General features: G+C 38.4%; 1 protein-coding gene and 1 non-coding gene across 2 annotated transcripts; one reads left to right on the top strand and one right to left on the bottom strand.

The window, feature by feature from the left end:
* Positions 1-614: 614 nt before the first annotated feature.
* Positions 615-721, bottom strand: LOC141588874 (small nucleolar RNA R71). Its single transcript, XR_012519840.1, has one exon. It is a non-coding gene; the product is annotated as a small nucleolar RNA R71 (small nucleolar RNA).
* Positions 722-1,558: 837 nt separating this feature from the next.
* Positions 1,559-2,707, top strand: LOC141587926 (uncharacterized). The gene has a single exon (XM_074409390.1). It carries the CDS (start codon positions 1,559-1,561, stop codon positions 2,705-2,707), a length of 1,149 nt encoding a protein of 382 aa, XP_074265491.1.
* Positions 2,708-23,114: the final 20,407 nt, after the last annotated feature.

The following is a 23,114-nucleotide window of genomic DNA, read 5'->3' as shown; positions in this document are numbered from 1 at the left end:
TGTTATTAATCCTTATCTTGAGTGTGTAGGACTTTTTGCATGATAGGAGAAATCGAAGAGGCCAACCTACTTATCCGATTGACTACGAGATTGAAGCTACCGCAAGAAGACTAAATTCACTCCGTAGAAGGGGATTTATAGAAACTCCAACTTCCGAAGAACATTTAGTAGTGGAAGACATTCAAGAAGAACCGAGTACTTTTGAGTCTTTTGAGAATCCATTTGGAATTCCCGAAGACGCAACAATGGCCGCGGTTCCTATGGGAGACAAGTTGGCTCCAAAGAAGGTGGTGAACCCTAGTATTGTCAAGCCACCTATACAAGAAAATAATTTCGATGTGAAGACTACTTTATTGCAACTAGTCCAAGGAAACCAATTCGGAGGGGGAGCTACCAAAAACCCCAATGAACACCTTAATGAATTCTTGGATAGTTGTGACATGTTTAAAGCAAATGGAGTGTCGGAGGATGCAATCCGCCTTAGGCTCTTTCCTTATTCTTTGAGGGGGAGTGCTAAGGAATGGTTGAAGAGTTGTGAGCCCGATTCTCTTAGGACTTGGGATGATGTCTCCAAGGCCTTCTTGAACAAGTACTTCCCACCACAAAAGACCGCAAGAATCAAGAGTGAGCTCCAAGGTTTCACCCAACATGATGATGAGACCCTTTACGAGGCATGGGAAAGGTATAAGGGACTCCAAAGGTTGTGTTCTCACCACGGGATCGGAGATGATGAGTTGATCAACAACTTTTATGAGGGGTTGAGCAATGAAAGGAAAATGAACCTAGATTCCGGCTCAGGAAAGGGGGCATTAGACAAAATTGATCACAAGACGGCTAAGGAGCTTATAGAAGAGATGGCATCCCGTACTTTTTATTGGAATAATGACCGCCACAAGAAGAAAGGGAAGTCCAATGTGGAATCAACAAACAATATGGAAGCTAAGGGATTGATAGAGGAACTCAAGCAACAAATTGCTTTGTTGAACTCTAGTAACATCTCAAGAAACGTTTCATCAAATTGGTCTCAAGTGTATTGTTGTGAAATTTGTGGAGATCAAGGGCATCCACCAAATGAATGTCCTTTGATGATGGGAGAGGTAAATTGTATGGAGCAAGTGAATGGAGTGTGGGAATCAATTCCGGCTAGACTAGCATTCAACAACAATCAATACCATCCCAGAATGAGAGCCCACCCAAATTTTTCCCATGGCTCACAAAATGTCCAAAACCCCACTTTCCAACCAAAATCACAATTTACACCAAATTTTCAAGCCCAAAAGCAAAATCCCACCTTTCAACCAAGACCACCATTTCAACCACTTAATCAACCAACCCACCATTTCAACAAAATTCCCAACCATTTCAACAAAATTCTCAACCCTTTCCACAATCCACCCAACCCAAATCAAACATGGAGCTCATGATGGAGCAATTGATGAATTCTCAAAACCAACTCGTCAATACTCAAACCCAATTCATCACTCATTCCAACGAAAAACAAGAGGAGACAATATCCTCTATCAACCAACTAAGAACCCAAATGCAAGCCTCCCAAAGAATGACGGATAACCAAATCTCTCAATTCGCCTCTCAAATTAGTCAATTGCAAGCCTCAAATGGAAAGTTTCCACGTAAAATTGAGGAGAGCCCAAAGACCATTAATGCTATACATTTGAGGAGTGGTAGGGAGTTGGAAGACCGGGTGTTCGTAAAAAGGAAAAAGAGTCGCAAATCGGAAGTTGTGGTTGAAACACCAAAAATGGTTGAAGATGATCTTGTAGAGGTTGTTGTGGAGAATCCCATGGTAGTTGATGAACATACTAAGATTGTTGAAGAGCCCAAGCAACAAGTCGTGAGAACATATGTGCCACCAATCCCTTTTCCCCAAAGGTTGGCAAGAGCAAAGCTTGAGCAAAAGTATGGAAAATTCATGCACATGATGAAAGGTGTGAACATCACCATGCCTTTTATTGATGCCATCAAGGAGATACCCGCATATGGAAAGTGCTTGAAGGAGTTGATTTCCAACAAACTTTCCTTGAGTCCAACAACAACGGTGAATTTGTCTAAGGAATGTAGTGAAATCTTAATGAGTGAGTTTCTCCAAAAGCTTGAAGATACGGGTAGTTTTTCTATCCCATGCACAATTGGCTCTATTCAAATAGAGAGAGCCCCATGTGATTTGGGAGCTAGCATTAGCCTAATGCCTCTCAAGATTTTCAAGAAGTTGAAGGGATTTGAGCTCTCACCTACAAGAGTATCTTTGCAGCTTGCGGATAGATTGGCGAGGTATCCAATTGGCCTAGTGGAAAATGTACCACTCAAAGTGGGAAAACTTGTGATACCTTACGACTTCTATGTGATGGATATTCCCGAGGATTCCAAAATTCCAATCATCCTAGGGCGCCCATGCCTTGCTACCGGGGGTGCAATGATTGATGTTAAGAATTGGAAGCTTTCCCTTCAAGTTGGTGAGGACAAGATGGAATTCTCGTTGGAAAAATCCATGAAGTCTCCTTCTATAAGTGACTCTTGTTATATAGTGGATGTGTTGGAGGATTGCTTGAATGAGCATAATCTTGAGCCTTCATATTTGGACCCATTGGAAGTTTGTCAAACCAAGGAGGGGGATGGAGTTGATGGTCTATTGGGAGTTGATGTAAAGGAAGACTTGGATAAAGATGACTCAAAAGAAGATGAATTTTAAGACCAAATTAATGATGAGATTGAATCATTCTTGAACTCCCCGGATCCATATAATCCAAGCCCTTTAGAAGATGCACCTTGGTTGGATAACTCTTCAAGTGATTGGGAAGCTCAAATTGATGCCTTGGAGGCGGCCCTCAATGGAAATAGTTTGGTTCAAAAGGAGAGTCAAGAAAATGGGGATAAAAATGACAACATAATGAACCTCAATATTGAGAAGTTGACTCCTCCACCTACTATTTCCAACCAATCTCCTTACCTTGGTGACCAAGAAGAGAGTTTTCCAACAAGTGAAACTTATGAGATTTCGTTCCTCCTACCACCTAACTACCATTCCAAGTTGAAGGGGTCTAACTATCAAAGGGACCCAAGAAAGGGAGTCAAGGAGGGTAAGAGTAACGATGAAAAGAAGTATTGAAAAAGAAGTTGGTTGTGGTATGCTATAGCTTGGTGCTACTTGTGCTTGTTTGAGGCTTTTGTTAAGGCCTTTGACCGGTTACTACGGGCTTTGTGTGACATGGAACATGATGCGTGTCCTAAATATGTTGTTTTACGCCCTATTTTACACGCATTTCAGAGCTCATTTAAGTAGTTAATGCTACTATTCTCCCCATTTTGTCTACTTTCGTATTTTTATGTAATATTGCAGATTTATGCGGAAATGAGTAGAAATCGAGCCAAATCCGTCCCTAAGTACTCAGCATTGCATTTGACATGGAGTAGTGACTCGAGGAATGAGCTTGGTGCGCGTTTCAAGGCCTAAAGATAACAAAAGTATGGGTGCGTACGAGTTTAACAAGCAAAGAAGCACTTCACGATATTGCAGCCTGCTTCAGATGGCTATATATCGAGTTCTAGACCTGATAATCGAGTGATTCCAAATGGAGGTGAAAGCTTATCCTCTTAGCTTTCCAACGCCGTGAGAATTGCTTTATTCCGATAAGTACGGCAGCTATTTTAATATCGGTGCGCGCTGACTGCAGTCGTCGAATGCAATTCAGATAAAGACCCTTGGTCGATCGATCGACCTACATGGTCGATCAACCGAGCACGACATACAAAGCTCAGCCTCTCTCTATACAGTAAGTTGGTCTATCGATCCGATGATTATGGTCGATCGACCGAACAACGGGTCTGACGCAAAATAAAAGATCGAGGAAACGCAAGCCCATTGTGTTTAAGTTTTGATAATAAGTGTTATGTATATTTCCTATATAACGTAACCTAGAACCTCAGATTAATCATCGAGTTTTTACCTCGTTTTACATTCAGTTCAGTTTTATCAAATAATTAGGGTTTGGGAAACTATTTTCACATTGGATTTTCGTTGTGCTTTCAGTCATTCCGTTATCATCCATCTTCGCGGTATTTTCCTCTGCTTATTTTCAGTTTCATTACTTTATCGCTCATAGTATAGATTTTTTAGTTAGTTTCCCGAAGCCATATTTATCGCTTTATGCTAGCCTTTTGTTTCATTAATCTAAGCATGAATTCAGTAGTTAATTTCATTAATCTTATTGTCGTTATTGTTCTTAGTATGAGTAGCTAATTTAATTGTGCTAGGATGTAGGGGAATTATAGTATAGGCGGCGTAGAATAATATGGACTGAAATCGCATGTCAGTCGATCGACTGCCATACCTGGTCGATCGACTGACCACGTGAGGTTTGATCTTCGTTTTAATTCTTTATTCGACGAATCGAGTGCACACGACTAGTTGAATGTTTAGGATATGACTGACCCGTTAGATCGAGAGATAGGGACAGTTGTTAGATCACCAATTAAAATGACTAAACTATGCTGAGATCGAAAGATAGGTAAAGTTTAGATTGTTAGTCACTTTTCAGAACGAGAGTCAGTATTAGTGATATTAGGGACCTATAGCGAGATCGAAAGATGCTATTTGTTAAGAGTGGACCGAGAGGACCTCTTGTTTTCCCGCCTCACTTGTGTTTGATTCAGACCAACTTAGTATGCTTTCCGCCGAGTCCGTAATGAACCGACCATCCTAGTACCCCTTCTTTATCTGTTTAATCCGTCTTTTTAGTTTATTATCTTTATTTATTCTTTGCTATAGACCAATTCAACTCAACCCCTACACTCGTTACCTTAGACTAGAATTAGACAGCTAGAAATTACGTCTGCCTCCTTGTGGTTCGACCCTGTTACCACTAGCCTAGGTTAGTCTTAATAGGAAATTATAAATCTTATTTTTGGTACTCACAACGACGGTATCAAATTTTGGCGCGTGATTCTTAGGGAGGCAATTGTTCTAATTTTTAGTTGTTTTATTTTAGTCTGTTTTTCGCCTCAAGGGAAGACTGAGTACCTTGAGGTAGTTCTCATCTTTTTCTTTAGTATTGTTTATTTGCAGTACTTCAGGAGAGTCCACTCATGTTCCATCCATGGGAGCAGCAGGTGGAGATTTGTGGGAGATGTGGCGCTAAGGGGCATGATTCTGTTATGTGCCGAGCAGATATGGACCAAGTCTATGCTTACTGGCACTATAAACAAGGTCATTATACGCCACCACATCCGTACTATCGAAGGGTTCCAAGAGCCTTCATATTCCTTTGCACCACCTCGTGAAGACTCTCTTCCTTCTGAAGAGAGTGCGGAATTGAAGTCTATGGTGGAGATGCTTAAACTCCAAATGCAAGAAATGGCTGAACAGAGAGAAGCTTCTTTCAAAAGACTTGAGCTTCTCTTGGCTCAAGTAGCTGCCGAGCAAAATGATGATATGTATGACTCGGAGGATGATGATTTGGAGGACGATGAAGCGTCAATTGAAGACTTCAATGCTGTGCCACATGAAGAATTCGACCAAGCAGATTTGTGTGGTCGAACGAATGACATTGCAGAAGGAAGCGCGGTCAATCGACTGGAACCAGTGGTCGATCGACCAGTTATGCTGGAGGAGGAAACTACTCGATCGAGTAGTGACGCTGTTCGATTGATACCTGCAGCCTTGGGAATTGTTAAATCGTCACCAACGCCTATTCCGGATGACGATGAGAAGGTAAATGAAGACCACTCCTATTCGATTAGAGGTAATTCCACTCCTTTAGTCGATTATGTATACCTTCTTACTCCTTCTGGTGAACCATTTGCTGCTGTAGAATTGATGCCTCCGCCCCAGTTTAGGAACAAATTGGAGGAACATCGCTTTGTTTCTCTTTCTACAGGTCTTGTCAAGTTCAAAGACCCCGGAGGTGAGTTGGGTGTTCTTAGCTTGAAGTCTGGCACTGCCCGGATATATGATCCAGGAGGAGGTCCTGATGAGGATAGGCCGTCTAAGAAGAAGCTGTGCGTTGAGGTGAAAGATTGGGATCCGGATGCTGCGAAACATTGTTGTTCTTCCGTTGCCATGTTGTGAAGGCCGGGAGTAGATTTGACAGTTGCTGAAGCCACTGCGTTCAGTCAGAAGCCTAGTAGTGGGCCAGTGATTTGTGTTTTTTGATGATCGAAAAGTGGGTCGAGCTGGGACCGTCTAATCTAGCGCTACCGGGAGGCAACCCGGAGTTTGAAACATTTCGTTTAATTTGGTTTTGGAACTTTTAGCTTTATTTGTTTTTGTGTGCTCTAATAATTAGCTACACTTTAGACTTTACTTTGGGTTTTGCGCAATTTTGGGCGCGTATTATTGTGCATTTGCAGGGTTTTAGAGCTCACTAGCTCAAGTTATTGAGCAAATACGAAGAAATAAGGAGTACAAAGAAGATTTTCGATCGATCGACCGGCTTCATTGGTCGATCGACTGAGTTGCACTTTCCAGGAGCTTATGTTCCTGTTCATCTGGTCGATCGACTGCCTGCTATGGTCGATCGACCGCCATGGACTGCTGTACCTGTTCACGACCTCTCCCCTGCTGTGTTTGGTCGATTTGCGGACTTAAGGGAGTTTTCTACTCCACTTACCTTCCGTCCAATTATTTATTTCTTCTGTTTTCTCAATTATGCACATTTTTACCGCTTCAAAATTGTTTTTTTTTTTTCTCGATCTTATGCGTGGTATTTTCTGTCTTTCGGTACTTCTTGGTAGCATCATAGCTCCACTCTTGAAACCTCCTAGCTCACGCTGGTTTGGGGAGGTTTCCTTTGTTTGTTAAAGTCTTGTGAGTTTCCAAGTCTTTACTTCATGTCTTCTTTCATTTTACGCAAATTCCCACTTCTCTTTTCTTTCATTACATGATTTTGCACAATGGGGACATTGTGCGATTTGGTTTGGGGAAGGGTTTTGCGTCGCATATCATTTGCTTGCATTCACGTTTACATTTTGTTTTGCATTGTTTATTTCTTTATATATTTACAAAAATCCAAAAAAATTGAAAAATTTCAAAAAAATGCACGTTTATTTTAGCATATAGGTTGAGTCGGAACGGTAGTATTTCAATGATGACATTGCATTTGCCCCTGTTTTATGCCTGAGCTTTGCTAATTGACATGTTATTAGTAGAATCGTATTTGCATATCTACGAGTTTTCGTTAAATATCTTGCTGAGCTTGAGACTTGACTTAAAAATTTGGCAAGCTACATCATATTTTTGAGATTTAGAGCCTATAACTGGTGTCATCCATGACCAGTTTATCTAGGATTGTGAGTAGTTACTCCTTATGAGACATGTCACATAAATGTGCATAAATATGAACTTGATCTGCTTAATACCTGTATGCATTCGGTCTGTGGTTAGTTGACACTTGTGGTAGAGGTCTCCCTTTTCTTATTTTACCCATAAGCTCCACACTGCCAAAAATATCTTTTTTGTCCTATTTACTACATCCTACATTTAGCCTGCCTTGTCAAGCTAGTAGTTTAGTTTTTGGGATTGTTACTCGTTTTTGGTGGCATATGCTCTGTTGAGGTGATGTTTGTAAAATGAAAAAAGAGAGAAAGAAATGAAAAGAAAAAGAAAGAAACAAAAGAAGAAAAATATTTCGAAAAAGAAAAAAGAAGAGAGTTCTCATCTTTGTAGAAGCAATGCGATCGATCGCCATTTCTAGTCGATCGACTGAAGGTCCGTGAAGAAAAGAAATCAATTCGCATAATTCAATCCTTTATCTTATGGCGATTTTTGCTCCCATGTTCCATTTATATCTTATGGGGAGTTGGTTGATTACTACTATTTTGGAGATTGTGAGTTTTTTGCTTGCTATATCACCGTTTCTGTTGATTATGAGCAAGAAGTTGGATGTTGCCATTTGGTTCCGTTTTGATACTAGCTTGATCACCTGTACCTCCACTTTACCATAAAACGTTTTGCCTCTTCTTACCCATACCTCACATTTCCATATTCATACCTCGGCATGTGTCATGGTCATTTGTTGGTTGGAATGCATATGTACGGTCATAGAGATTGTTTTCATATTATATTGCAGGCATGTTCTTATAGGTCGCAGTTAGGTGAGAGTTTTTACAAAAATAAATTCTTTCTATCCTCTTATATATTCACCTGTGCTTATGTGTGATATGAGCGACCCGTGAGAGTCCAAATTGATAAGTCTCTATAGTTGATGGTTCAGCAGTTTTTAACGACTCCATAACTCGTTTGCATGATTCATTTGCTAATTGATTGTTGGTTAATGCATTAAAATGGTTTAGGCTTTGCATTTTGTAATTCGCTCTGAGATTGAACTCGTTCCATTAGGTCATTAGATCGAGTTTAGTTCTTGCTTGGGGACAAGCAAGTGTTTGGTTTGGGGAAGTTTGATGCGTGTCCTAAATATGTTGTTTTACGCCCTATTTTACACGCATTTCAGAGCTCATTTAAGTAGTTATTGCTACTATTCTCCCCATTTTGTCTACTTTCGTATTTTTATGTAATATTGCAGATTTATGCGGAAATGAGTAGAAATCGAGCCAAATCCGTCCCTAAGTACTCAGCATTGCATTTGACATGGAGTAGTGACTCGAGGAATGAGCTTGGTGCGCGTTTCAAGGCCTAAAGATAACAAAAGCATGGGTGCGTACGAGTTTAACAAGCAAAGAAGCACTTCACGATATTGCAGCCTGCTTCAGATGGCTATATATCGAGTTCTAGACCTGATAATCGAGTGATTCCAAATGGAGGTGAAAGCTTATCCTCTTAGCTTTCCAACGCCTCGAGAATCGCTTTATTCCGATAAGTAACGAAGAAATGGCAGCTGTTTTAAGATCGGTGCGCTGCAGAATTCGTCAGAATGCAATTCTGTACAGCACCCTTGGTCGATCGACTGACCTACATGGTCGATCGACCAGAGCACGACATACAGCATCTCCTGTACAGCGCAAGTTGGTCTATCGACAGATGATTATGGTCGATCCACTGAACAACGGGTCTGACGCAAAATAAAAGATCGAGGAAACGCAAGCCCATTGTGTTTAGGTTTTGCTAATGAGTGTTACGTATATTTCCTATATAACGTAACCTAGAACCTCAGATTAATCATCGAGTTTTTACCTCGTTTTACATTCAGTTCAGTTTTATCAAATAATTAGGGTTTGGGAAACTATTTTCGCATTGGATTTTCGTTGTGCTTTCAGTCATTCCGTTATCATTCATCTTCGCGGTATTTTCCTCTCGCTTATTTTCGGTTTCATTACTTTATCGCTCATAGTATAGATTTTTAGTTAGTTTCCGAAGCCATATTTATCGCTTTATGCTAGCCTTTTGTTTCATTAATCTAAGCATGAATTCAGTAGTTAATTTCATTAATCTTATTGTCGTTATTGTTCTTAGTATGAGTAGCTAATTTAATTGTGCTAGGATGTAGGGGAATTATAGTATAGGCGGCGTAGAATAATATGGACTGAAATCGCATGTCAGTCGATCGACTGCCATACCTGATCGATCGACTGACCACGTGAGGTTTGATCTTCGTTTTAATTGTTTTAATTCTTTATTTGACGAATCGAGTGCACACGACTAGTTGAATGTTTAGGATATGACTGACCCGTTAGATCGAGAGATAGGGACAGTTGTTAGATCACCAATTAAAATGACTAAACTATGCTGAGATCGAAAGATAGGTAAAGTTTAGATTGTTAGTCACTTTTCAGGACGAGAGTCAGTATTAGTGTTATTAGGGACCTATAGCGAGATCGAAAGATGCTATTTATTAAGAGTGGACCGAGAGGACCTCTTGTTTTCCCGCCTCACTTGTGTTTGATTCAGACCAACTTAGTATCTTATTTGTCCGTAATGAACCGACCATCCTAGTACCCCTTCTTTATCTGTTTAATCCGTCTTTTTAGTTTATTGTCTTTATTTATTCTTAGCTATAGACCAATTCAACTCAACCCCTACACTCGTTACCTTAGACTAGAATTAGACAGCTAGAAATTACGTCTGCCTCCTTGTGGTTCGACCCTGTTACCACTAGCCTAGGTTAGTCTTAATAGGAAATTATAAATCTTATTTTTGGTACTCACAACGACGGGTATCAGAACACATCACCAAAGGATTCAAACAACAAAATTTTGGATGAGAGATTTGGTAGAGTCCCTTAAGAACCACCATATTGTTAGTATTCTCTTCCCTTGCTTTATTTATGTTTTGCTTGCATTTGCATTTAGTTTACTTAATCGAATAGGAGTTAATCTAAATTAGCTCTCTTTGCATTCATGTAGTGTAGTTTGCATTGTCCTTTAAATTTAGCATATAGAATAATTCATGCATTACATTCATTAACCAAAAACCACTAAAAATTTGAAAAATTAAAAAATTCTTCAAAAACATGTATTTTATTTCGAAATTTCCTCCACACATTTATTTCCATTTGAAATATGTAAATAAATAAGTGTGGGGAGGAAATTCCATCATTTAAAAATACCAAAAACATGTTTTTTATTTTCAAATATTCAAAAAAATCAAAAACATGTTCTTACATTTTGGAAAATTCAAAAACCAACAAAAATATGTTATTTATTTTTTCCTATTCTCTCCCTATACTTTGTTCCACTGAGGACAATGTAAATTTCAAGTGTTGGGAGGGAAATATCCACTTTGTGCATATTGTTTATATTTGTATATATTTGCTTGTTAATTTGAAAAAAAAAATACAAAAATGCCTAAAAATTCAAAAAAAAAATTCAAAAAATCCAAAAATATTGCATTGTTTATATTGCATTTGTCCTAACCATTTTGATAGGCAACACATGAATCATGGAGAAGACGTTTGGTAAAATTATTCCAATCCTTTCTCTTTTATCCTTCCTTTTCTTTTTTGTATATATAAGCATGGAGGAGGACGGGATATTTGATGTGGGTGTTCCTTTTGGGAACCGTTTTGGATATGCTTGTGTTGTTGGTGTGTTGTTAGGACTAGAAAATGTGTGCATTTAGACTACACATGTATATATGGGTTCACTCTTGCATTCACGTAGTTTGTTCATATGTGTAGTTTGCATTCATACACGTTGCATTTAGTATGTAAATATTTCTTAGGGAGTTTAAATGTGGAGGGTATATGTTACCAATGATGATAATTCGTTTTGCCCGCGTCATTTACCTCTTGATAGCTCGTGCCTTTTGATGACACATGTTAGGGTTTTTGCTTGCAAAAACCTGGAAGTCTAGCTTAACAACCAAGTAACGACCACCTTGTGAGACCGTATTAGGCCCGAGACTTGACCTAGGACCGACATAGCTACTAAAATGTGAGGATAGAGCCTCCATATGACCGGTCCATCAAACCGGTCCCGTTTAGGTCATGAGAGTAGTTCTCCTTACGTGGTATGTCATGTCAAAATGCACAAGTATGGTGCTCATTCCTTACCGTAGAAGTGTCGATGTGCATGTTGAGACAATTTTGTTCAAATAAAGTAGCCTCTCATAGCCAAATAAGCTTATTTTTCACCCATTTGATCATCTTTCCCTTTTGTTTACCCAATTTGTGCCTAAGCCTTGTCATTTCAATTGCCAACAAAATAACTACATCCCATAAACAACTCACCTTGGTTGAGTAGTTCGTCATTGTGGTTCTTTTGTGGAGTATACTTGGGTTGAAATTTTGACTCACCTTGAGGTGTCTGATCTTAATGCCACATGAGTGAAATGCAACTTTGGCTACTTTTGTTTAATAAGAGGTGAACAAGTCGTGAAAAATGCAAGAAAGAAAATCAAATAGAAAGAAAAAAAATGAAGAAGAAAAACAAATAGAAAAAGAGAAAAATGGAATGAAAAAAAAAAAGAATGTATATTTTTTTGCCAAATAAAGGGTTGATGGAATTGCAATTGAGTCTTGTTTTGAAAAGAATGAAATGAATAATGATTGGAAGTGGCAAGCTTTGCCAAATTTTTGTGGAGGAATTCATTTGCGTTGGTACGGTTTAGTGAATTGGTTAGACGTGGCGATTACTCAATCCGATAGCCTCACATGTCATAAAATGGTGCTTGCACCGATCCCTTTTCACCTAACCCAACCCCATTACAACCCGATTGTCTCTTGTATGTGCATCATTTGGCATTTCTCTTGCGGATATTGGATATAGTACCATATTAGATTGCGAGCATGCTTCGCAAGTCAAGTTAGGAGTGTGATTTTGGCTACATTTTGTCACAAAAATCACCCCATTCTTTTAATTGAGTGATTAGTGAAACCCGTGAGAGTCGGACTTTGGTCTCCTTTTGGTCAAAGGTTTGATATGGAGTCGAATGTTGTGTGTGTCGTGTCAATCTTGGGAGTATAGCAACGTACTTTCCTTTTCCCGCCTAGAATTTGTTTTTTAGGCACCTGTGTGTTGGCTACTTGAGCTAGAATTAGGGAGTCCACACCTTGGTAAGTCCCGGAGACGACATCCTCCATTAATGACTCTCTTTGTTCATTTTTGAAACAAAACGGCCGCTTAGATGAGGAAAGTGGTTTGACTTTTTGTGATGCATCTTATATGTTGATTCGTGCTTAAATGATGGATGTGTGGAAATTTTCCGCAAGCCCCCACTTGCCTTGCAAGGAAGCAAATACCTCATTGTGTTTCGTTGTGACTTGAAGGGACGGAGAAGGCCCGTTAATTGTCTTTCATCGGATATTAGTAGTTTGGATAGTCCTTTTATATTAAGGGTCGTAGTTTAATTAATGAACTTACTCGAGGACGAGTAAGGTTTAAGTGTGGGAGATTTGATAAGTAGCATTTTAGTCGTATTTTACCCATACTTTTACTCTTATTAAACTCGATTTTGTGTGCGTTAAATGTTTAAATAGCTCATTTAGTTACTAATTTATAATAATTAGTCGTATTGGTTATATTTATTAATTAGTTGGATTTTTATTTAATATTAGCATTAATATCGTTTCATTATAATTTGTAGGCGAGGCGGTAAAATAAAGTGGAGATTCGAATTAGAATAAAAGGGAATAGAAATCGAGGAGCAAGATGGGTCGATGCGAGATCTAGTATTAAACAAAAGTAGCAAAGTCAAAGGTTGACAAATTCAACCAATGACTTGCTTTCTTCACCCTTGCCAACCATACTCTCCTGAACTCCCCTTATCAATCAACTCATCACCATTTACTTTCACCATACTGCTCGTGCAACAACCAGCAGCATTCACCTCTATTTCGTACCACACATCACCATTTACGCCCTTCATCTTCCTCATTCACCTTCATCACTCCACCAAATACCATAAGCAACATCATCGGATCTGCACTCCGACAACCACCATCGAACTCGGCATCAAGCAGCAGCAACAACTCCGTTCAACCTGACTCGACTCTCCCATCACCAGCTGCAACCATTCCCCAATCACAATTTACGACAAGCAGTAGCAGCAACACCTTCCACCACCATTCACCATGACCAATTCATCAGTCACCATGTCGACAAATTCGACAAACACCAACAACAATCTACTACTACCACCGCTGCTTTCTGCTCAAATTGCTCACCTACATCCATGGCTCGAGTTCATCGAGTCCCATCAATCAAGCTACCCAGATCCGCCACACGAGCAGCAGCCCCCATCATCAAGCATGAACTCGGGATCGAAATCGAGTTAATTGGAATAGAAGCAATCGTTCTCTGAGTCGGGTCACCGACTGCCGCCTACCCAACCGACTGGGAATATGCAAAGAATTGACTCCATTTTCCAGAGAACTCCCAGCCGACCTTGTCACCGGTGGCCGGCCAACCGGCTCGCAACACAAATCGCATCCAATCTGCTCTCCAAGACGAGTACCCGTCTGCCGCCCCTCAACCGGCTCACACATCCATCAATTCTCCCTTTCATTTCCAGGGAACCTCCAACCGGTCACCTAGCCGACGGCCGGTGGGCCGGCTTAGCACCTCTACTGCGTCCTTTTGACGTTGACACCCCTTCCTCTTTTTGTTATTGTATTTTGAGTCGTGTGTTTTTGGGTAGTTAGATGATTATTATTATTATTATTATTATTATTATTGTTATTATTATTGTTATTATTGTTGTTATTATTATTATTATTATTATTATTATTAGAGAAAATTGTTGATTACAGCCTTTTAAAAATCACTTTTTGAAAATTACAGTCTTATATAATTTTTTTTGAAAATTACATCCAAAATATTCTTTTCTTCAAAAATCGCACCACCTTTTTGAGGTTTTTGGTGATTTTTGATGATGTTTTTATGATGTATCCTTTATTATTTGAGGCCTCTCTTACCCAGTTTCTTACCTCTCCTTGACACAAACCAATTAATCACCCCAAACATCATAAAAACATCATCAAAATTCACCAAAACCCTCGAGTTGATGCAATTTTAGAAGAAAAGTAATATTTTGGATGTAATTTTCAAAAAAAAAAAATTATATAAAAATTTGTAATTTTCAAAAAGTGATTTTTAAAAGGCTGTAATCAACAATTTTCTCTTATTATTATTGTTATTATTGTTATTATTATTATTATTATTATTATTATTATTATTATTATTATTATAATTATTATTATTATTATTATTATTATTATTATTATTATTATGATGATTATTATTATTATTATTATTATTATTATTATTATTATTATTATTATTATAAGACCTTAGATGATTAGTTTAAAAAGACTAGTTAGACCACACATTACACACCACTTACCTTAGAAATTAGACTAGAAATTAGATTAGAAATTTCTCTCTCTTATTCCCTCAATATTGTAAGACAAGAACACCTCCAATTAATTTTCCATCTAAATCAAAGTTGTAATTTTTCTTCTTTATTAATTTAATCTCTCTTTAGTTTATTCAAATTTTACAATTATCAATAGTTTACATTTACATTAGTGGGTTGCAATTTGAAGGAGGGAGAAATTCATCTTTATTATTTCAATCCAAGTTTTCACCTTTTGCAATTAAGTTGGTATAATTCTCTCCCTAAATTTCATTTGTTTACATTTACTTTCATTCAAGTTTTGTTAATTGTTTATGCTTGAATTCTTCTCTTTTGTTGTTAGATTGTTATTGTCTCTATATTGTTCATCTTATTCATGTTCACCATTGTTGTTCCTCATCTAAAGGTTGAACCTTTTTGGTGATTGTGTTAAAGTTTGAGTCTTTTTGTCTTAATCCTTGCTCTTCTTAGTTAAATTAGCATTTCCTCTTAGATTTGTTGGGTAATTGCACGATTAGTTGTAGAATCCATTTTCACATCATGTTCATGATTAAAGAATCCATCTTTATTGTCACTTTTGTCTTAAGAACCATGGTTAGTGAGTAGTCTTCTACTAGGACTCGGTTTGACCCGACATGAGTAATTCCATTAATTGATTCTCATAAGGGCTAATTGTTGGGGGAGATTGGTGAGGGTAGTTTAGAGGATTGATTTGGATTATGGACCAATTTTGGGAATTGTCGATTTGTGACCCTTGTCCACCAACGAGAGTTGGTTAGGTTATGAACCGGGTAACCGGAATTTGGACCTTTTGCTAACCTAGGTTGAGACCGAAAGGGAGAACCGATGGACGGTACCTCTAAGCTAGTGTTTGAATTCGACCTTCGAGAGAAGGAGTTGGATGACCCGGAAAACGATGAGGGCTTAATGACCTTAGCCATTACTAAGACACCTTGGGAAAATGCATGTTCTTATGGTAGCCGGGTATTAGGTTAGGGATTCCGACCTTTGAACCCGAGAGGGGGGTTGGTGGGTAGAGCTAGTGTCCTATTATGAGCCCGAGAGGGAGTTAGTAGGTGAATTAGAGCCATCTCCCCCTTACTTATCTATCCTTATGATTGGCCTAGGGAATCGTGATGTGGAACTATAAATTGTTGTGGGAGAATTGAGTTCTAGGCCTTTTTAATCATTTGAATTACACCTTAGTCTTATCTTGCTCATTTTCACCGCTCTTGTTAAATTGCATTTTATTTTGTTTAGATTAGTTGTTAGATTATTACCCTTACCTTATTATTGCTCGACTTAGCTAAGCTTAAGGATTAGAACGATTAATACTCTTCCTAAATCCTCGTGGGATCGACCCTCAATAGTATACAACGACAACCGTGCACTTGCGAGGTATAATTTGATACAATCAAGTTTTTGGCGGTAGAGCTAGTGTCCTATTATGAACCCGAGAGGGAGTTAGTAGGCGAATTAGAGCCATCTCCCCCGTACTTGTCTATCCTTTTGATTGGCCTAGGGAATCGTGATGTGGAATTACAAATTATTGTGGGAGAATCGAGTTCTAGGCCTTTTTAATCATTTGAATTACACCTTAGTCTTATCTTGCTCATTTTCACCTCTCTTGTTAAATTGCATTTTATTTTGTTTAGATTAGTTGTTAGAATATTACCCTTACCTTATTATTGCTCGACTTAGCTAAGGTTAAGGATTAGAACGATTAATACTCTTTCTAACTCCTCGTGGGATCGACCCTCAATAGTGTACAACGACAATCGTGCACTTGTGAGGTATAATTTGATACGATCACTAAGAAATGAGGCTGGAGTCTGGTAGCAGAATGTGAGGGAGGATGCTAGGGCCTACTACAAGGATCAGGGATATGATCTTATTCCATGGTCAGGTTTCAAGAGCGCTATGAGGGAACACTTTATACCGGAGCACATCCGTCACAAGCTAAGAGCCGATTTCGATTCTTTCACCATGGTTGATGATATGACCGTCACAGAGTACTATCACCGATTTAGAGAGTTGTCACGCTACACAGAGGATATGCAGATGGGTCAACGGGGTTTAGCTCTTTGCTTTGGAAAGGGGTTAGCACCGAATATCATGGATCGAATACCATCTGGGGTACTCACGGATCTGAAAGAGGTATATGCACGAGTTGGGCACGCTGAGAGGTTAATGGACTTAGCCAAGGAGGCTAAGGAAAGGAATGTTGAGAAGAAGAAGGAGGAGAGTGAGAGTGGCAACCAGTCGGGCCACAAGAGGAGCAATCACAGTTAGGCTAGGGCCTTTTCTGGAGGATCTGGGTATGCAGGGGGATCTCGGGCTTGGGGAAGAGGAGGCGGTCGGAGAGCTAGTGATAACTCCAGCCTTAATTGCTTTAACTGTGGCGGAGTGGGTCATAAGAGGCATGCGTGCACCAGTGCTAGAGGAAGAAGAGGCTTTTCGGGGACGTATCAGAGGAACTTTTCTCAGGCTCCAAGTCAAAGCTTTGCTAGCAACGGGCCATATGGATCGTGGGGTAATCGCGGAGGACAGAACAACAACAATTGCGGCTACAACTGCAACAATGGAGGGTCCTATCAGCGTCCGAACAACAGTGTGATGCAGAACTCGACAGCCAAGCCGACTACTTCGACTACCACGATCCAGGGTGGAGGTCAGAAAAGTAGTGGGAAGCTCTTTATGATGGGAAAGCAGGAGGCAGAGAACGATGCTCATGTTGTTACCGGTACATTTCTTGTTTATAATACGCCATCTTTTATCCTGTTTGATTCGGCGGCAACCCACTCTTTTGTGTCTAGGAGTCATGCCTTAGTGTTGGAGTAGTGTCCTCCACAATGAGTGCGTTTACATATTAAATCTCGTAAAAGGAATATCGGGGATTTATTTTATTTATTTGTCAGCTGGTCATCGTTAATCGGTAATGATTGGCTGACTAGAGTTTGACATTACTGTCGTGTGACGGCGGTGATCAGCTGATCCCTTTAGGTCACACCTATAGGATGACGCCCAAATAGAGTAAATTAATTGTTTGTATGAGATACGAGATAATTAATTCCTTGTATTACTTGATTTTTAATTAGTCACCTAAAAGTATAATTTGATGACGGGTTACGAACTCGGGACAAGGAGATTTATTATTTAATTATGTGATATTTAAATAATAAATAATTAGAATTTATTAATTAATTTTTAATTAATTAATTTTATACGATATGTGTTTTTGTTTTGAAATGGAATTAATTAGCTATTTAATTTTTACAAGAGGTTGTAAAATTAGCTAAGTGGGATAATATTGACACATTGTATGTTGATAAAATGGTCTTATGATTACTTAATGGTTAACTAGTTATTGGTAGTTAATTTGTATTATTTAAGTGTTAAATAATTAAATTAATATTTAATTATGTAAGATAATTAAATATAAGACTTATAAGCATTTGTGGGGGCAAATGTCGAAAACCGAAATGGACTCAAATATGTCCACTTGACCGATTTTTTGAGAGGACAACAAGTGTCCATTAAGTGGCAATTTCCACTTAGTTTTGTTCCCCATTTTTGCCTATAAATACCCACTTAATCACACCATTTCTTATGTTTGGAAAAATTTGAAGAAAATTTGGTCCTTTTTGTGTGCTTTGGCCGGTTTACCTTCATCACCAAGAGACCAACTTTTCTTCTTATTTTGTTCATCATTTTCATCTTAAAACACATATAAAAACTAACTAATAATATTATCAAAGTAATAATATTAATTAGTACATCAAATATACAATTACAAGGTTACTACTATTATTAACTTGTTATTAATTTTAGTAGTATTTTGGGTTATTCTTGGGTGCCACCAAAGGAAATTACCTATATTGGTAATTGGTGTTCTTGGAGGATCATCCATAGTTGCATAGCTCAAGAACTATAAAGGTAAGAGACCTTTATAGTGCCCATATTTTGCCTTATAGCAATGTAAGGAACTTTTGTCTTAAGATGGTTTAATACCATCTTTTATACATTTTATTTGCATGCATGTAGATTTAGACCACATTAAATTAATTTGTAATTTTAATATCATAAGATGAGTATTAATTTGGTCTAAATAACTAACAAGTGGTATCAGAGCCTTTTTGATAATTTGAAAAAGCCTCCCTTACATCGGCAGTGGCCCTAGTACTAGGCGAAGGGGGAGAGGGATCGACAAGGTAGCGTAATTTGCCATCACCTGCGGCAGCTAATCGAAGTTGTTCTTCTCAATCTTTAAAATCACTACCGTCGGCTTTTAATACATATTTGTCCATAAAAGAACGTAGCCATGAATCTCTAGCTATGGTGGCGGTTTCACTAGTAGAAGTCATCGTGATTACTACAAAGGAAATAAAGGAAAGATTAACATTTATCGTCTAGAAATATTTAACTTGTGAAACTATTTAACAAGTTCCCATTTATATAATGATCTCCCACTGAATTATATAAATGATTCCAAGATCCAATTTTATATAAACACGGGAACGGTGGACCGATTCAACCCATATTTATATAAATTTGGTGAGTCAACATTTTGACTGATTCTACTACTAGAACTCTTGGTTGACGGATTTTCTTAAAATCTATCTTTTAGCCCCAGAATAAATATGGGCACGGTGGACCGATTCAACCCATATTTATCTCGTTGAGTCCAACCAATTTTCACGCGTAATAACTTTTATTACCCTACTTACCCAACGTAAAAAGAGTGTACCTCGGTGATCCGAACCTACCTCTAATGAAGAAGGGATTCATAGGTGCTATTATTTGGTAAGGCTTAATCTCAATTTTAAACAAAATGTGAGATATCTTATCAATTTAATTGTCTATCACTTTTAAATGAACAAAATTAGTGAATGCTAGACGATTAAATCGATAACAACAAAAAAATAAAACATGTAGTGACGATTTGGCATGAATGCATAAAAGAATTAAAACAAACAAGTCCTAATATGGCCACCTAGTACTAGGGCCACTGCCGATGTAAGGGAGGCTTTTTCAAATTATCAAAAAGAATCTGCTGCAATAAAAAATGTTTTGATTTTTTCAATGGATCCTGCTTTACAAAGGCAATGTGTCAAGTTTCGTGATGCACATGAAGTATTCTCGAGGCTTTCCACTATGTTTTCTCAAGCCCCGAGAATAATTCAGTATGACACCGTTGTTCGTTTCGTTGAGGCTAACCTCAAAGATGGTCAACCTGTAAGTTCACACGTACTTAAAATGATTGAGTACGTGGAAACTTTAGAGGGGTTGGGATGCAAGATCCCCGACGAACTTGTGGTGGACCGAGTGCTCCACTCTCTCTCGCACGTCAAGGGATTTACCCAATTTAGGGTAAATTACAATATGACAAACATGAGAAAGAGTTTACATGAGCTCCATTGCAAGCAGAGAAGGACATGGGATTGAGTGGGAGTACAAGGAAAGATGTACTTGCGATTAACGTGAAGGGGAAGAAGCAGTTTAAGAGGAACGCAGGTAAGAAGCCCGTTCAGGTGGAAGGCAAAGGTAAAGCAATTGCGAATTGATCTACCAAGCAAAAACCTATAAAGGGTAATCCTCTTAAAGATACTTGTAATTATTGTAATAACAAGGGACATTGGAGACGTAATTGTACAAAGTACCTGGATGACATAAAAGCTGGCATTGTGAAGCCGACATGTAATTTCTCAACTGAATCTTTTATGATAGACATAAATTATGCTTCAAATACAACTTGGGTATTAGATACTGGTTGTGGTTCTCACTTGTGTAATCATTTGTAGGGCCAAAAAAGCATAAGAAAGCTAAACAAGGGTGATGTCGATCTCCGAATGGGAAACGGGTCTAAAGTAGTCTGCCGTCTCAGAGGGAACTTATGTACTTAGTTTAGCTTCGGGGTTGGAGTTACATCTTAATAATTGTTATTTTGTACCAACGCTATCTAGAAATATAATATCCGTATCTGTGTTAGAGACAGAAGGGTTTTCCTTTGTAATTAAAGACAAGTGTTGTACTTTTTCCCTTAATGGGATTGTATATAGTCAAGCTATTTCAATCAATGGTATTTATATTCTAGATACTTGCAACGATGTTTATCATTTAGATAATAAAAGACTCAAAACAGGTGATCCTGATCTATCTTATTTATGGCATTATCGATTAGGACACATCAACGAGAAACGCATTAAAAGACTAGTGTCGACTGGTGTAATTAAACCTTTTGATTTTGAATCATTTGGTACATGCGAATCTTGTCTTCTTGGCAAGATGACTCGTTCACCTTTTCTAGGAAAAGGATCTCGAGCTAGTGAGTTATTGGGTTTAATACATACCGATGTTTGTAGCCCAATGACAGTCACTGCTAGAGGTAATTATGACTATTTCATTACTTTTACCGATGACATGATTAGATATGAGTATATCTACTTAATGAGGTATAAAAGTGAAGCTTTTGATAAGTTCAAAGAGTTTCAGAATGAAGTAGAAAACCAATTAAATAAGAAGATTAAAGCATTACGATCAGATCGTGGTGGGGAATATTTAAGCAATGACTTTAAAGATCACCTTATAAACTGTGGTATTGTATCTCAGTTAACTCCTCATGGCACACCACAATTAAATGGTGTGGCTGAAAGGAGGAATCGAACTTTATTAGATATGGTTCGATCGATGATGAGTCAAACAGAGTTACCTAAGTCATTCTGGGGTTTTGCCATTTTATCTGCTGTACAATCACTTAATAAAAGTCCCACTAAAGCAACAGACAAAACTCCATATAAGATATGGAAAGGGAAAGTCCTGAATCTGCGATACATGAAAGTATGGGGTTGTGATGCTTATGTCAAGAGCAAGTTTGACGATAAGCTTGCACCTCGTTCTGAAAAGTGTATTTTTGTAGGCTATCCTAAGGAAACTCGTGGATATTACTTCTACAATAGTAACGAGAACAAAGTGTTTGTGGCTCGTGAAGCTGTCTTTCTAGAAAAAAAATTATTTCTAGAAGACAGAGTGGGAGAAAATTTGAACTTGACGAAGTTCAAGTGCCACAAACTGATATGACAATACAGGAAGATGTTCCTTCTACGTCTGAATCGGTTATTGTTCCTTCTGAACCTAGGAGGTCAGAAAGGGTTAGTCGCCAGCCTGATAGATACCTTGGTATTATCGAGGAAGATGGTGACTATGAGGTTTTACTTTTAGAAAGTGATGAACCCAAGACCTATAAAGCAGCTATTATGAGTTCTGACTCTAAGCTATGGCTTGAAGCCATGCAATCCGAAATGGATTCCATGTACGATAATCAGGTATGGGACCTGGTTGACTTACCTAAAGATGTTCGACCTCTTCAGTGTAAGTGGATATTCAAGATTAAAATCGGCATGGATGGACATAAAGATGTCTACAAAGCTAGATTGGTTGCAAAAGGTTTCACTCAGGTTCATGGTTTACACTATGATGAAACTTTTTCACCAGTTGCTATACTTAGATCTGTTCGGATAATGTTAGCGATTGCTGCATTTCATAATTATGAGATATGGCAAATGGATGTCATAACCGCTTTCCTGAACAGGTTTCTGGAAGAGGAAGTGTTCATGACACAACCTGAGGGTTTTGTGGATCCTAAAAATCCTAACAAAGTATGCAAACTTAAGAGATCCATTTATGGTCTTAAGCAAGCGTCAAGGAGTTGGAATCATCGTTTTGATCATGTTATTAAACAGAATGGTTTTTCTCGAAGTGTTGAGGAACCATGTTTATACATGAAGTTTAGTGGGAGTAAAGTTGTTTTCTTACTTCTTTATGTGGACGACATATTACTCATTGGGAATGATGTTGATATGCTTGCTTCTGTTAAGAAGTGGTTGGGAAATCACTTCCAAATGAAAGATTTGGGAGAAGCTCAACGCATCTTGGGTATCCGGATCTATAGGGATAGATCCAAAAGGATATTAGCATTGAGTCAAGAAGCCTATATCGATAAGATTCTTGACCAATTCAATATGAAAAACTCCAAGAGAGGTTTTCTACCTATGGGCAGTGGGATCACTTTGAGTAAGTCACAGTGTCCTACTGAGCCTAAGGATATTGAACGCATGAAATCGATTCCCTATGCTTCCGCTGTTGGATCGATCATGTATGCTATGATGTGTTCTCGTCCTGATGTCTCGTATGCTTTGAGTATGATGAGTCGTTTTCAGAAAACTCCAGGTGAGAGTCACTGGATAGCCGTCAAGAATATTCTGAAGTACTTGAGAAGGACTAAAGATTCATTCTTAGTGTTTGGAGGAGAATCTGAATTACGTATAAGAGGTTATACGGATGCCAGTTTCCAAAC

The sequence above is a fragment of the Silene latifolia genome, chromosome 6 (assembly GCF_048544455.1).
Source record: "Silene latifolia isolate original U9 population chromosome 6, ASM4854445v1, whole genome shotgun sequence".
NCBI lineage: Eukaryota > Viridiplantae > Streptophyta > Magnoliopsida > Caryophyllales > Caryophyllaceae > Silene > Silene latifolia.
The sequence above is the reverse complement of the archived record's forward strand: the minus strand, read 5'-3'. Positions and strand labels throughout refer to the sequence as shown.

What these genes read in the sequence shown, in the direction of transcription:
- LOC141587926 (XM_074409390.1), top strand. Translation starts at nt 1,559, where the DNA reads ATGACGGATAACCAAATCTCTCAATTCGCCTCTCAAATTAGTCAATTG.